The sequence below is a fragment of the Hippoglossus stenolepis genome, chromosome 1, assembly GCF_022539355.2.
Source record: "Hippoglossus stenolepis isolate QCI-W04-F060 chromosome 1, HSTE1.2, whole genome shotgun sequence".
In the NCBI taxonomy this organism is placed as follows: domain Eukaryota; kingdom Metazoa; phylum Chordata; class Actinopteri; order Pleuronectiformes; family Pleuronectidae; genus Hippoglossus; species Hippoglossus stenolepis.
Window position 1 is genome coordinate 31,748,100 of NC_061483.1, and position 16,952 is coordinate 31,765,051.

The 16,952-nt window shown below is 38.8% G+C and overlaps 1 protein-coding gene across 1 annotated transcript; it reads left to right on the forward strand.

Moving 5' to 3' along the window:
• The first annotated feature begins 1,943 nt into the window (after positions 1–1,943).
• mtch2 (mitochondrial carrier homolog 2) lies at positions 1,944–16,590 on the forward strand. Its single transcript, XM_035153447.1, has 13 exons — positions 1,944–2,099; positions 3,099–3,183; positions 6,554–6,660; positions 8,722–8,748; positions 9,671–9,727; positions 10,788–10,845; positions 11,052–11,103; positions 11,187–11,246; positions 12,856–12,949; positions 13,985–14,032; positions 14,115–14,182; positions 14,858–14,933; positions 15,746–16,590. Exons 1-13 carry the CDS (start codon positions 2,013–2,015, stop codon positions 15,830–15,832), a joined length of 906 nt encoding a protein of 301 aa, XP_035009338.1. The 5' UTR covers positions 1,944–2,012; the 3' UTR covers positions 15,833–16,590.
• The last annotated feature ends 362 nt before the right edge of the window (positions 16,591–16,952 follow it).

Below are 16,952 nucleotides of genomic sequence, written 5' to 3' on the forward strand. Positions count from 1 at the left end.
TTAGATGGTGGGACATTCTGCTCCTACTTGTCTTGTCTTAGGCCATGATGCTTGGCCACAATGACACATAACAGCTACCTGTGAATCCTTTACCCTGACTTTACCCTGACATAGACCAGAATATGTTTTTGTTACATGTGATTGGCTTTTGTGATTCCCTGTACTTGATTTACATAATAACCAAGACATTTTTTTAGCTTAAAGAAATTTCCACTCTATAAAATGATATCTCAGCGAAGGGTTTATAAAATGGTTTTCAAACACATATCCTCTACTTCTCTTTCAGAGGGTGCTGCTTTTAAAAAACCTTTCTCATGGTTCCAATGTTGCAATTCACAATGTGGTAGAATGCACAACAATTAATTCAGGATTCACATTCAGTTCAAATGAATTTTAAGATTATATAGATTACACATCTAATCAACACATTACATTAATCCATCCATTATCTATACCGCTTATCCTTTAAGGGTGGCTGGAGCAAATCCTGGTTGACATCAGGCAAGAGGCTTGCCAGTGTATTGCGGGGCTGACATACAGAGACATACACACTCACATCCACATGTAAGGGCAACTTAGAGTCTCCAATTAACCCAATCCGCATGTTTTTTGACTGCCAGAGTAAATGTAAATGATCTGTATTTATTTGTGCTTTTATAGTCTTGATGACCACTCAAAGGGCTTTACAGTACAGGTTTTGTCATTTACCTATTCACACACATATTCATATAGTGCATACAGCCCAAGGACATGTATTGTATTGTATTGACATGTACAAGTGTTTCTGTAGTATTGAGACTGGCCCTTGGCAGGAATTATCAAACTATCTTTACACTTCCACAAAGTCTGTGCTGGTAGTCATAGATAGCACAGATGTTGTATGTTTCCCTGACTAATCTTTTTTTTCTTGCTGCCTTCAGTATAGTTGTATTAACGACAATAAACCATGTAGTAACAATCATGTATTAATGTATTCATGTCATTCATGTAGCCAGTTTCTAAATGTACACCACAAGTTGTTCTCCAAAAAAAAAGATATTATTATCTCTCAAATTATAAATTGGCTTTATGGGACCCCTACAGATAAGGATTTGAATAACTTGATGAAGTGCATTAATACACACATTGTTCCATATTAATCAGTGCATTGAGACAGTCATATGATTTTTTGTTGTTGTTGTTGGCTATTTTTTTCACCATTCATTATTTTAACCATCATCATCATCATGAGGTTGCATGCTGTGGGAAGTGCAGAGGTTGATTAGGTTTTTCAGACATAGGCGTGATCTGGATGCAAAGCTGCTGAACCTCCTTGGAGACTTTGAATGTCCGGTAAATGTCTCTGGACTGCTGATGAAGACGAGGGGTGTGTTTGCAGCTTAATGGTCCATTCACTCTTTCATATTGTGCACTAAGACTTTTTCAGGACACCACTTCACCAGCCACTGCATCTCCTCAATGCAGGCTTTTTAATATGGTAGAATGTCGGACTCAATGTGTCGAACACAGGTGGGGAAAACAGGAGTAGCAAAATATTTATTAACACAAAGCAGGATGAATGGACAAAACTGAATGAATGTGGTTTTATGTCATAGTCCCTGGTTTCTATGATGCCCCTGCTCTAATGGCTGGCTGATTGGGGCTGAATAAGCAGAGGCAGGGTGAATGGCGGCTGATGGATAAAGCAAGAATCTTGAAAAAATACTGTTTTGGAAATAAATCAGGCAGGTAAAAAAAACAAGGCAGAGATCCACAGATACAATAACTGGTCTTCAGGTTGGTTGAATCATTTCACCACTATGTTCTGATTTAGAGGTAGTACTGTCACTTTCACGTTATTTAACCTTTATGTTATCATTGTGAGTGTTTATTTTAAGTTCTGCCAGTGAGTGAGTTCTGCCTGTAAACGCTAGATGGCAGTACCGTTATAATCAGACGCAACATAGGCGCTGTGGGCTCCTCGGCCGCAAGAAGAACGAGAAGAGTTTCCTGTCTCCCCTGGCTCTCCAAAGATGGCGGACACGTGTGGCCAAGTATTGCTGGGATCAGGGCTCACCGTCCTCTCCCAGCCTCTGATGTACATCAAAGTCCTGATCCAGGTACGAGGGGAAATATTCGTGCTAACGTGCAAACGTTCCAGGAGCTACTTTAATAACTGTTTGCTCGCCATTGTAAATCCCATATAACTCAACTAGCCAGTAAGCTAGCAAGAGGAGAGTATCAAACTCCATCGAAAATACCGCAGTTTAATGTTGGCTCGCTTATCGTTAAAAGCACGTACAATGCAGAGCATCACCATCACAGACTGTTTAATTCAGCATCTTTGTGAAAAGCAGCAGTACAAGTTCTGATACAAATTCTAACTACATTATCGCTGCGGCTATTGTCCCAATGACCTTCTGTTTCCAAAACACTCTGTAGTGGGCGGAAGCGACGCGGCTGAACCCATTCTTGAAGTTCACACCGAAATGCAGTGCTGCGTCTTTTAATGTGTGTATGCACAATGTTGAGCAGCAATCAATCGCCCCGTGACATATTCACGGAAACGGTTTCATTGTGTCTAGCGAGTCAAAGCGTAATAGTTGCTAGAGATGAGAGCTAGTTAGCCGACAGTTTAGCAGCTCCGTCTTGCTGTCTGACCTCACAGCCTCAGTGTGGCTGCTGCCGCTTTTGAAGACATTATGATGTGATTTGTACTGTCCACTCACAGTGGGTCACAGTGAAAGGTCCGGGATCAGTTCATTTCCCTTCGCTAGCTTTTATTTGTATGAACAGTTGTCTTATTAGTCTGCGGTTTGCCTTCTGTCTCTATGCATCTTAGCCGTTAATCCTACATAGCGATACATTTTTTTTAATCTCTCTTTAAGAGCCTTGTATTTGGGGACCTGCAGGCCTCTCTCACCTTTGGCCCACTAAACTAGCTAACAGTAGCATCTTAAAGCAAACGTATGGAATGAACTTACAAAGTGAACTAAACAGAGAGGGGGAAGTGGAGAGTCACAGTGTGCGGAGATGTGATGAAGGTTCATTCAAAGAGCAGCTACACTGATCTCTTACTGTACATGTCTTTCACTTGTTCCTATGGTTTGTGTTGGTAGGTAGGACATGAGCCGCTCCCTCCCACCATGGGCAGGAACTTGTTTGGCAGACAAGTTTACCAGCTCCCTGGACTGTTTGCTTATGGTGAGTCTGACTCTCGAGGCCTTTCCACAATTGGAATCAGTATTTGTATTTCTTACAATTCTTCTAAGAAGGCAGTAGTAGATCTGTTTAATGTCCCTCCATTGTTATTTTATTGGAATGTAATCTTGTGCTACTATAGCCTTTACTTTAAATGTACCAATTTGGTTATGAAAATGTTAGAGATGTGAACTAGTTGGATTTTAATTACACTTTAATTGATAGTCTCTGTGGGATTAATATAATTTGACCATAAGGCTAACTTGTGAAATTCCTATCATATTTATGAAATGTGCTGCATATCAGAACTAGTTGGGTTGGTTTGTGCAGAAATGAGAACCTTCAGACATTCTTCCCCATGTAAGAATTTTTTTCGTTGGAATGTAACTGGATGTCAGTAGGAATATGAAGCTCCTATAAGTAAATATTTGTACAGTAATGACAAAAGGTCATGGAAGTCTCTTGAGTTGTAATTTCCCTAAATGGTGCCGCGTGGAGTTTTCTCTAAAAAAAATATTTGTGTAAATTCTGTGTTTCACCCTGAATTGTCCGGAGATACGTGCAGTTTGCCGGTTGTCTTGTTTTTAAACTATGTCTTGTTTGGGTGGAAAAGCTAAGTGGTTTATTTTAACCAACGTTATTTTAACCAACAATGAATAAATTATTAATTTGTAATGACAAGAAATGCTTATACCTGCAGTTCAGTTCAGTTAGAGTCTCACACAAAGTGATTTTAAACAAAGTTAAATGTAAATCATATGATAACATGAATAGAATAGAAAGGAAACACTCAATATAAGTTTTGTAGTTATTGTGTATTTACAACCCCAACTCAGAAAAAGTTGGGACGGTATGGAAAATGCAAAAAAAAGAGACAGCAGTTATTTCAAAATTTTATTTGTCTTGTATTTCATTGCAGACAGTATGAACATAAGATATTTTATGTTTTGTCTGGTCAACTTCATTTTATTTGTAAATATACATCCATTCCTCCCAATTTAGGGCTAGTAATCAGGTAGAATGACAAAAAAATGAAGTGATTTGAAATAGGAGATGTCAACAGGTGATTGTAATCCTGATTTGATACAAAAGCAGCATCCAGGAAAAGGCCTAGCTCATTGGAAGTAAAGATGGGCCGAGGATCGCCAGTGTGCCAACAAATGTGTAAGAAAATTATGTCAATCTTTAAAAACACTGTTCCTCAAAGAAGGATAGGAAGAGATTTGGATATTTCATCCTCTACGGTGCATGGTAAATGGTTTTGTATTTATATAGCGCTTTTCTAGTCTTGATGACCACTCAAAGCTCGATGCATAACATCATTAAAAGATTCAAAGAATCTGGAGGAATTTCAGTGCATGAAGAGCAAGGGCGCAAGCCTAAGCTGACTAACCGTGCTCTCCGATCCCTCAGACGACACTGCATCAAGAACCGTCATTTATCTAAAAGCAATATAACCACATGGGCTCAGGATTACTTTGGCAAACCTTTGTCAAGCACTACAATACGTAGTTACATCCACAAATGCCAGTTAAAACTTTACTGTGCCAAAATGAAGCCTTATGTTAACCGTGTCCAGAAGCGCCGTCGTCTTCTCTGGGCTCGAAGGCATCTGGGATGGACCATGACACTGTGGAAACGTGTATTGTGGTCAGACGAGTCAATATTTCAGGTATTTTTTTGGAAGAAATGGACTCTGTGTACTCCAGACCAAAGATGAAAAGGACCATCCAGGCTGTTATCAGCAAGAAAGCCAGGGTCTGTCTGGTATGGGGTTGTGTCAGTGCCCTTGTTAAAGGTAACTTACACTTCTGTGATGACACCATTAATGCCGAAAAGTACATAGAGATTTTGGAGCAGCATCTGCTGCCTTCAAGACGACATCTTTTCCAGAGACATCCGTGCATATTGCAACAAGACAATGTAAAACCACATTGTGCACACATTACAAAGGCATGGCTGCTGAAGAAGAGGGTGGGGGTGCTGGACGGGGGTGCTGGACTGGCCTGCGTGCAGTCCAGACTTGGCCATAACAGGGAATATGTGGCATACCTTAAGACTTGTTTGCAGGAAGAATGGGACAAAATGACACCTGAAATGCTTCATCACTTGGTGTCCTGAGTCCCTAAACGTCTTTTAAGTGTTGTGAAAAGGAATGGCAACATTACAAAGTGGTAACTGCTTTACCGTCCCAACTTCTTTTGAAATATGTTGCAAGAATCCAAATTTAAATACATTTTGAAAAAAAGAATACAATTCATGAGGTCAAACATCAAATAATGTGCTTTTGTTTTCATTGTAATACAGGTCAAAGATCATTTATAAATCACTGTTCTCTGTTTTAATTTTAAATGCAACATACCGTCCCAACTTTTTCTGATTTGGGGTTGTATTTATTGTGATAAACTCTCCCTCTGTTTATTAGAGGTTTGTTTTAAAATTAGAATGGACTCATGGAAAGTCTGGTACATTAAAACCACCTCACTGATCAAATATCTGCTGCTATTTATCATTTCTTACTTTAATGAAACTCTGTTGTCCCTGTCAGGATCCCTTTAGAATGATGAGTCTGATTGGCCAGGTTTTGATCTGCGTCCTCAAACTAAACCTGCTTTTGAGCAAATTTGCAGTACAATGTAATTTACCGTGGCAATTTACCCAGATAAGTGGTAAACCTGTAGTTACCGCAATAACCACAAATACTGTTTGGTAGTACAGGCCTCTGATCATCCAATGATAATGCACATGTGAGTTTATTAGTCTATATAACTGACTTTCAAATCGCTGGCAAGTTTTTATGGCACATCTGATCATTGTTAGTGTTGAATTGTGAATGTTGATAAACCTTCACTTGAGCACTTGAGGACACTACACAGAATGCCAGGATAATGTTGTCATTAACATTCTTGAAAATCTGCAATTTAAATCAGTGCAAATGTGTCCTTCATTATGACGAGTTAGCTATTTTGAGCTAATTTCAGCTCTCAGTATTATCATAGTGTACTATCATGTCAGTGGACCAGGAAGAAAGAAAACAACATGCTTAAAGATGTGAGAGCCAATTGGAAAATGGTTCTAAGAAATGTAACTGACAGGTACTGTGCTGATCGTGTAAAACTAGTGGTCTAGTATCTGTTAGGTACTCTCAGCATTGCAGTTAACTTTAAATTTTTAAGTTTGTTCATAACCGCATTAAAGTGCATTGATACACAAATTGTGTACCAGTCCAAGAAATAGAGATATACAACACTTTGTGTTGTATATCTCTTACAGTGACAGCACAGATCTTAGGTCACAGTTTTTATCTAACTAAAATGTCATCATTGTTTTTTAACTACCTTTCTTACATCCTTCTATTTTCTGAATCTTTTAGCAAAACACATAATCCAAATTGATGGAAAAGTGGGGCTCTTCAAAGGACTTGGTCCAAGGCTCTGTGCAGGCACCATTGGCACTGTTGTGCACAGCAAAGTTCTGCAGGTAGGTCTGACTACATTGAGTTCTCCATGCATATATGTTATTACACCCACAGCTTGTTCCTCAGATTAATACAGGGATTCAATGATTGTATAGTGCAACTGGTATTGCCTGAAAACAATTTCTTAAACTTTAAAATTCTCAGTAATTCAGGTCTGTACTCCTGGTGTATGTCACACATGCACTTAACAACTTGTGGAGAGGACTCATTTGACTATATCACTGTTTCCCATATCTCTAGGCCAGTGGATTCTGACCCACTGAAATGTCCGATTTGCACTCATCTCAATAATGAGGGATTCATGCACTATAACTCAACATGAATGAGTGGTCTTGCTGAATGCTGACAGTCTGAAAGTGTTACTCTTCTGTTTTGCCACACATGAGTAAGGATGGCCACTGAAACCAGCTATTAACCGGCCTCAGGGATAAATTATTAAAAATAGTATTGATAAGTTTACACTTCTGCTCTCACTATTGGAACAATTCTGAATAAAAGATATCCTATCTATGTTTAATATATTCATGAGTTTTCTCTCTCCTTAACATTGTAATTCATGTTTTTTTTAATAGGAAGTATGAGATTGAGGGCGAAAACTAATTGTTTTTTAATTTAATATTTGTATTAATACTGATTTATGTAGATTCTTTTCTCCATTAATGACTTAAAGCTCATGGATCAAGTGTATTGAGGATTATAGTTTAACTGTGGGAAAAAAGGTCTTTGCTCTAGAGGCATGGTTCAAAAGTGTTAAATTAAGTGTCTTAATTACACTTTGGCGTCTTTGATGTAGCCCGGCATTAACCATTCCATTTTAAAAGTAATGTTTGTGCTCACCTTGGTGGATTAAACTGATAGTGGTGGATTTGCCAGGAAGTAAGAGAGCACACTTCTATAAAGAGGAAACAGATCATCTCTGTGTCTGTGTGTGTAACAAGGATAGGTTGTGTACCCTCATTAGGGATGTCACGATACCCAAAATTTGGTTGTTGATACCAATACCATGAAACTTCCATGATTCTCGATACCCAATTCGATACCAAGGCAAAAAACAAAACAATAAATCCCATTTACTTTACTACACACACTCTGTCGGGTCTAGTTGGTACTGCTGGGACTTGGCTTACTTTTGAGCTGCAGAAAGAGCTGTTGCTGTTAAACTAGATGGTGAGAAAGTTAAGCAGATTGCATTTGAAAGATGCAAGATGAGGCAAGAATATGAAACGGAGATGGAAAAGATGAGACGCACTGAGAAATTAAAATTAGATTTTATGCAGGAAAAGCTGAATTGAATGAGAGAAATTTCCAAGACTCCTGCTCCTCCCTGTCAGTTTGTCCTGTGTGTACGTGGGTTTCCTGGTGGGAGGAGCTGGACCCAGTGTCCACAGTCTATAAAGTGTGGCCTTCACTAACAGTCTCTCCTTGCCCATTTCCTTCTCTGCAGGCACCGGTTGGTTATGTTGCAGCCTTAGTTGTCTTCAGTTGGATTATTACCCTTTGGTTTACATGCAACACATCATGTTCACTCACACACACACCCGACACTACTGATGGCTCACACGCCACTTGGATTAATCAATATACTTTTGTTGGTGTGTCTGCCGTTTTGTGCTGGCCTTATGAGCTGGGTTGCAACACCACATTTTGCTTTGGCTTGAATATGTTGTGTTCATTTCTAGGATTGCTAGTCTGTTACATTATTGAATGTCACTCAATACAGACCATGAGTTTGATGGGCCTTTTAATGAATTATAACTGTAGGCAAATTCAGTGTATTTTGTGCAAGAAGCAGCTCAATATGCAATATGGCAACACAAATAGAAGTGGGTGTAATGTGTACTATTTGAGATTAGATTCCACATGTGTGTTGCTTGATGTTTACACCTGACAAACTACTGACTATAGCCTGGATAGTCTTTGGTGTCTTCACATCTGGATTTATTTGGTTAAGCAAACATTCAGGATGCATTTTAGTAGTGTGAATGGGTATGTATGTATCTAAATATAACTCACCAACTGTTATTTCACAAGTTTTAAAAATGTGAACTGCTTATGTCTTACAGAAATGTCAGGAACAAGGCACATCTCAGGTAAGATGTTTTTTTCTTCATCATTTGAACGCCTCGCATCTCACTGTGTAGCGGAGTGATGTGTGGGGAGTGAGCTGTCTGATGTGAAAGGGATGCACATGGAAAAAGCTCTAATACATTTAGTATATTTGATGTCGCCCGCCCCTAGGTGCAAGTAAACCTCTAACTTGGTACATTGTTAGATTGTCATGACCCTAACCCTATTTTGTTGGATGATATTTTGTTCCAGAAATTATTGCGTCAAATTATATTACTGTCATCATTTTAACACCATTATATACCACTGGTATAATGATATTATAGCTAAATCATGCAAGTACAGTTTTTCAAAAAGCAAATTCTTAAAGAAAAATTACAATAAGAAATGTTAAGATATCTTTAATACATAAAACATGAACAAAATTAACCAAAACCAACCAAAATAATGAATACAATGGACTCCCTCGCTCTGTTAACAAAATTGCCCTGGAATAAATATTAAACATTTGTCACAGGATATGTTACCAGCTCAGTAAACAGGATGGGATGGTTATGCTTTGTTGGACTTTTTTTCAATGTGTTTAAATGAAACAGGAGTGTGGAGGTAGGACAGTCAGATAGACACTCTGAAACAGTACAAACCAACTGCTGCTTCTGGTCTGAAACACTAATCGTTTTGCTCTGGTGGTCCGTCATGAAAACCCTGTATTAAACAGTTTTTGTCACCACTGTTTGAAATATACACGTTCACATTGCCGAAGTCTCCTCTCTTATCTCTACTTCACTGTCCGTTTGTCTGTGTGTGTGTGAGTGAGTGAGTGAGTGGGGGTGGGCCCTGTGTGTGTGTGTGATTGTAAACTCTGCAGAGGAGATGAGAAAGCCGATTCGTCTTGATCAAATACAGACCGATAGATAGATAATCATAAGGTTTGTCTCTATCCAGGTACTGGGCAGCCAGCAGAAGGCGGTGGAGGGCTCCCTTCAGCATGTTGTTAACGAGGTAAGATCCTTGTACAGACATGATGAGATGTTGCAGGCAAGAAACACACCAAGACAAAGATTGAACTATTTGGACTCAGTCCTCTGTCTGGAGGTTACCAAGCACATCTCATCACCTGCCCAATACCATCCCAACAGCATGATGCATCTTCCTTGCTTCCCTGTGTGGATGTTTTAGGGTCAGGGAAACTGGTCAGTGTTGAGGAAAGCAGAACGCAGCAAAGGATCGAATTACCCTTTATGAAAACCTGGTCCACAGTGCACAGGACCTCAGTCTCGGCTAAAGGTTCACCTTACAACTGGACAGGACCAGGGACAGGGACAACTATGAATGTCACCTATACCTATTTTACACCTAAATAAACGGGTATACTCAGATATTTTTAAGTACGGCTAAACAAACTGACTTCTTGCCAAAAGAGGAGTTTGCCTTTCTTTTTTTCCCCCCAGGTGCTTAACACACCGAAAGCCGAAGCCAGTCTCACCTAGCTGTCTTGCCAAATTAGCATGTTCACCTGGGTGTCACCTGTCCATCACTGCAAATCGGAGCCGGAGTCAATAATAACCTAAATTTGACCCGAAAGTGGATGCTTGTCTAATCTAGGGCTGCACAATATATCGAAAATGTATCATCGCGATATCAACATGTGCGATGTACATATCGCAAAAGACTGCTTGACCTTTGATAAATGGTGTTCAAAATGGTATCTATATGGTGTGTAGTCATAACTACTACAAATGTGCATAGTCACACAATGGTGAATAAGATGTAAACCACTGGCTAGAAAACCTGGATGTAAATAATACACCATTTATGGTATTTAAAACACATGACACATCACAAGGATACAGTGTTTTAGTGAGAAATACTGCATGTGAAAAGAACTTGTTTGTGTATAAGGAACCTCCAGAGGGCACCTTTTACCTTTGTATGTGAAATGGCTTTGCAAAAACAACATAACCTTTCATTATTACATTAAATATGAGTTAATTATTTTCCGATATATTATACATAACATTTTTAGTTTTAAGTGTTACTGACATGCATTTTGTCTCCACAGACAACTAAAGAAATGATCGCTCGTTCCTGTGCCACGATTGTCACACATCCCTTTCATGGTATGTCATGAATATGTGCAACAGCTCAAACAGATGCTTTTACCTGACTCACTTCAACTGTGTTCATTAGATGTCTAGGGTTGTATGAAAGCAATGATGTGGTTTCACTTGAGACATTCAGGTGTTTTCTTTCTTTATGTTAGCATACGTATCTGTGTGGGTAGATATTTCTTATGTCAGTATGTTTTCCTTGACTTGTGTTACAGTGATTACTTTGCGGTGTATGGTCCAGTTTATTGGGAGAGAAACAAAATACAGGTAATGTTTTGACATTGTAGACAAATGTCACAATGAGAGGAGCCAAATTTGAAAGATCTTTTCATCTCTCCATCTGTTCCCAGTGGTGTGTTTGACTCCATCATCACAGTCTACAGAGAAGAAGGCGTACTGGGCTTCTTTGCGTAAGTTTGACACTCGTATTTCTCTTTCTCTTCTTTAATGGTGAACCTTAAGTTGAGTCCAGTGAGTCAGTACAAAAGCTCAGTATGTCCCATCAACCTGGTTTTTATATTCCAGTAACACAAGCAGGGAGCCATGCACAGCTCCACTAAGTCCCCATCTTCAGTAGTCGTCGATGTAAACAGACGACACAGTTTTGCCAGAGATGTCATTGTAATAACATTGTTGAGATCTTAAAGAAACCAATGCTATTCTTTTATCGCTACTATGCTAACACGAGCGTGCTTGCAATCTTTTTTTTTATTTTTTTTTTTTAAGGTTGTTGTGAAAAAAGTGACCATAAAATATTGAAATGATATTAAACTAAGATATTATAGTCATCATTATTGTAATTTTGAAATCTTTATTAATGGAGAAAATACAACAGGGGTTAGGCCTAAGTCCACCTACAGTGTTAATTTGGGGTCTTTTCATACATATTTGGACCGTGAAGTTATTTTTGATACAGTTTTTAGCAGCTCTGTCAGTAATGTGCTGCTCCTCTCTGTGTCTCCATCATTCGCGCTGTGCACTGTCTACTGCATCAAACCAAATTGAGCGCACCGCCATCTCCTCCAGCTCTACATACATTTAGCGTCAAATCTCGGTTTTGAAATTCTCTGAAATTTTCTCTCTATTGTCTAATTATTCTCTTCTTCCGACAATGATTCCTTGACGGAAAACCTGTCAATGATCTGAATATCTTTAATTTATTATCTACGACAGTAGGCTCCATCTGATGGGCCAAATATATTGACAGGCCCGTGGAACATTATTTATTGCAGTCTTTTGCGATACGTATATCACGCACATTGATATCGCGATGACGATAGATTTTTGCAGGTGTATTAGATTATATTCGACCCCATTTAGACCCTGTATTAATATCCGTCCTGAGTGATCTGATCACAAATGATCCGAGCTAAGTACTCATCTGAGTGCGTCCTGATCCGATCACTGAAACCACATTCGGAGGTGCTCTGGGATGGATGTGGCCACATTCTTTTTCTTTTTCCTATGTGAATATCGGGAGAATGCATATGGGCCACATATGAAGCACTGCCGACTCAGCTGATGTCCTCTGACCTGCTACAGTTTCACAATAAAAAGAAAGTATTATCAGTATTTTTTGTATTTCTCAGTGCCCATATGTTGTTTGTATATCAACACTGACCAATGCATAATGTTCTTTCTCTCGCCAACACACACTATGCTACCCACACAATGTCATTGGACACATCTGTAAACTCAGACTGGGTTAAAACAACCTAATTTGGTCTTCGCGAACAAACATTCCACACATTATTATTTGCATATTGAGTGGGGAAGTCACATTAGATCTCAAGTTGTCACATTCAGGACACATTTTAATGCCAAATGTGAACACATGAGATAGATGGGATGAATATAAATGAACCTGGCAGGTCTCATTACATGGCCAGAAAGCCTGAGAAAGGGAAACTGGATCAGTGGCTTACTAAATTATAACCTAAACTTTGTCTGATGTGATCTTGTATCCAGTATGTAAGATTCTTTGATCAGATATTATGTTGCTTTTTTTTTTTACCCTAGTGGTTTGATCCCTCGCCTGCTCGGTGATGTGCTGTCCCTGTGGATTTGCAACCTACTGGCACACCTCATCAATACATACGCCATTGATGACTCGGTATGCTGCTTCTTGTATATCACAGTTCATTTAGGGGTTCTGTATTCTGTAGGGGTTAGGTTTAAGGTCTTGATTGCCTTGTGATCAAACTGTCAGGTAGCACTTGGAGTAATAGGGCTGTCGTGAAGGGTAAATGCACAGAAACACTTCCCACTAATACAGGAGATAAAACAAAGTAACCTTCTGTGCTGGAGGATTGACTAGAAAACTTAATTCAAAACTTAATTTCAAAGGACCTGTGCCATTAATTTAATGACTCACATTCTCCTGTTGAATTTCCATTAATATCAGATCAATAAAGTTGATAAAAACTTATAGTTTTGTAAATGATAAATGGTCTGTATTTTTAGAGTACTTTTCCAGTCTTAACCACTCAAAGTGCTTTATAATATAAGTGGCATTAATGCACAGATTTAAGGCTGCAAAAATATATAGTTGGCAAATAATTACATGAAATATATATAGCCCTATATATTAGGGCTATCAAACGATACAACATTTTAGTCAGATTAATCACAGGGTAGCTATTAATCACCATTTCTAAATGGTGATTAATATCTTGTTTTTTTAATTGATGACAAATCCAAATGATAGTTAAGATTGAAAAATAAAATCAAACTAAAACATACCACACCATAAATAAGTTTGGCTGTCTCTTTGCTATTCCTCTGAGCAATCATAGGATGATGTTATTTAAAACATTTTGTTTTTATCAAACTTTTTTTTTCAACTTTTTTGTTCCAGTATTATATTCTTTCATAGGGCCCAAACTTTCTAGCGGTGCCCCTGGCTATACACTCTACTGACTCACATTATGAGTTGCCGTGATGAAATTCACGCAAGTTGGAACAGCCTGTGATTTATGTTTTTTACTTTGATTTTCTGTGTTGTTTTGAATCCAGTCCTCATTTGGTTGATGATTTTGGTTTCCATTGACTGTTATTACATTATTTTGGTATAAAAAATTATCCAATGTACATCATCCATGATTTTCAACATGAATATATATAACAGTGAATCTGTTCCTCTGCTCAGATGAGTCACACAGGCGAAATTAAGAACTGCTCCCAGGCTGTAACAGGGGTGAGTCTGACACACGGGCATGATCTTAGTCCATCTGTTTGAAGCTTGTTTGGTCATGTTCCTCCTCTGCTCTTTCTTTCAGTTCTTTGCCAGTATGCTCACATACCCTTTTGTTTTGGTGTCAAACCTCATGGCTGTCAATAACTGCGGGTGAGTACACGTTATTTGTAAATCCTCACAAGTGTCCGATCAAACAGAGTAACGCCTGGCTGTGCACACCGGACCGGCATTTCTCCGCACCGGTCAGCCCGCGATTCTGCTTTCTCCGCTGGTTGTTGTATGCTCCGTTCAATGTTCTGGGGTAAATGATGATGGTCTTCACAAGTGCCCCCCCTCTGTAGACAACCATGCCAGGATGCTTTGTTGTTAGAGGAGCAGTTAAGTTCAGTAATGTCGCTGCTATACACTAATTCAATTAAGTGCATCGTGTATCTTCAAAGAGGGGGGGATGCGACGTGTAAAAATAATTATATAGGGTTGTTGTGAAAATAAATGACCATAATACATTGAAACGATATTAAACTAAGATATTACAATTATTATCGTAATTTTTAAATCCTTATTAATATTAATGAAGAAAATACTACATTTGTGGGTCTATCTCCCATCTTGCCGGTGATTCACAAGGTATTCTGGGAAATTCTCATAGCCCTCGGTTTGAAGTGTGGGTCTGAATAATCTCAGCCCGAACACTTGGCCCTCCCCCTCCGTCCCAATAGGGACAGCCTTCCCCTACATGCGAACGTGCAAAACGGAGGGGAAGGGCTAACGGGTAGGGAGAAAGGGTGACATGGGATTGGGCCTTACATTTCCACTGTTCTTCAGGCTTGCTGGAGGCCTGCCTCCCTATGCATCAATATATCCCACCTGGGTGGACTGCTGGAGACATCTAAGCAGAGAGGTAACTGCATCATATATCAAACAGCTGGATAGAGATGTTCCAGATGTAGCCATCACATAAATCACTGCATGTTATCATCTTCAGTACTTTTCACATTGTACATGGTTTTCACTTTACAATTTTATTGTTCAGAAGTCTAAATTAAAGCTCATCACATTAGACAAACTCTAAGAAGATACAAGTTGTTAATTTAGCTTCTGTAATGATGTTTTTGGAACTTGTGTTTTTATGCAGTACAGTATAACCACAGGTGGTCCAGGAATTCAAATTGAATAGTATTTCCCTTATGTACAGACCAGATCTTTTATGTGATAGTGCTTTCACACCTAATCTGTTTGGTGTGTCATCATTTGTTTGAATATTTATAGAGTTATGGTGTTATCATGTCAGCTGTAGTCCTGACTACTGTGAACTCTGTGATATCAGAGAAGGATAATGAAAATCAAGTCTTGGTCAGTTGTGAAGTTCACCCACGAAGGGATGGGTTTCTGGACTAGGGTATTCTATCCAGAAATGTACAACTTCAAGGCACTGGTCTGATTAAAAGGCTCAAATCAACAAATGGAATGATGGTGGAACCAGTCACAATTCAGACCACTGAGTTACTTTAAAGTTTATGATACATTAATGTAACTATGTATTAGATACACTCAGTTATCCAAATGTGGTGTTAAAAGGCCCGTTGATCTCCTCATATGCCTTCACCAAGTTATTTTTTCATGATTTACAGACCTGAAACTGATTGGCCTTTAGTATACATGTACACTGTAACATCATCCCCACTAAACACTTGTTTCCTCTCTTCATTCCAGGGCAACATGAGCAGAGGAAACAGTTTATTTTTTCGGAAACGTCCGGCAGGAAAGATGTATGCAATTGAACAGAAGAGATTTTTTTGAAGCCTCAGGAGAACTAAGCTGAACATGGCTGTGATAATGAAACAGAAAAAAATCAACAATGCCTGAACTCGTGTTGGACAGTCGGCACGTCATTCTTTGTATGCACTTGTTTACTCTGAGGTTTTTTTTTTCCTAAAACTGGCCACCATGTGATAAAAGAAAAAATATATAGTTTCCAGTTACCTCCAGCAGGTTGTTTTATTAATAGAAATGTATTAACTGATTGAAACTGCAGGCTCATAATACAGTGAGATGGATCAGGATCTCTTCTTTTGAAACCCACATGTAGTAAAAAATGATGGGAGGATGACTTGTAGTTGCAAACAACCCATACATTCTGCATACTGTTATGACAGACCAATGTGTTAGTAACCCCCATGTTTTTAATATCTATCGTGATCTATCAATAATAACTCCTCTTCCTCTGTGTGATGGGATTTGATTGTTGAAAAAAAAAAAAGCACTTCAGTCTGCATGTGGTAATGTCTAAAAATTCACACTAATGATCAAGTGGGACCTCTTGTCATGTGGTATTGTCTTCTTGTGTTAGTTATTCTAAAGCTCATTGCTGGATGGGCTTGTAATGCTTATGAAAAGGAGGTGAAAAACTCTGAGGTGGAGGTTTTCCAGGAGCATGTGTTCTTGTACAGGGGCATGGAGAAGAGCCTATACTGACCAAAATCTGACACTGAACACTCAAGTGCTGGTATCAACTCATCCTGACTGACCCAAATAAAAAAACAGCTTTTTGGACCTTGCTTCTCTTGTAAAGGTGTTTGATGTAGACTATAAAAACCAGGGTATTATGTGGAGAGCTGCTTGGGTACAGATGTTCAATGAGCTGAAGGACTGGGGAGGTTCTGTTTCTTATGGTCAACTCTGTTGACCGTAAGAAACAGAACACAGTCACACAGTCACTTATTCACACGTCACAATTTCACTTGGATGATTTTGTTAGATATGTTGATAAGAGACACATTGTTACACCAGCCTCATCCTTTAATCACTATACTACAGAATAAATGCTCTATTTATATTATTTATATATATATTTTGATTTTCTAGTCTTGATGACCACTCAAAGTGGTTCATAGTACAGTATTGCCATACACACAGCTGA

Bases quoted from the DNA above. Each gene is read 5' to 3' on its own strand.
- mtch2 (XM_035153447.1), top strand. From the start codon at position 2,013: ATGGCGGACACGTGTGGCCAAGTATTGCTGGGATCAGGGCTCACCGTC. The intron at 6,661-8,721 runs GTAGGTCTGACT...TATGTCTTACAG, and splicing joins TGCACAGCAAAGTTCTGCAG to AAATGTCAGGAACAAGGCAC. The intron at 8,749-9,670 runs GTAAGATGTTTT...GTCTCTATCCAG, and splicing joins AGGAACAAGGCACATCTCAG to GTACTGGGCAGCCAGCAGAA.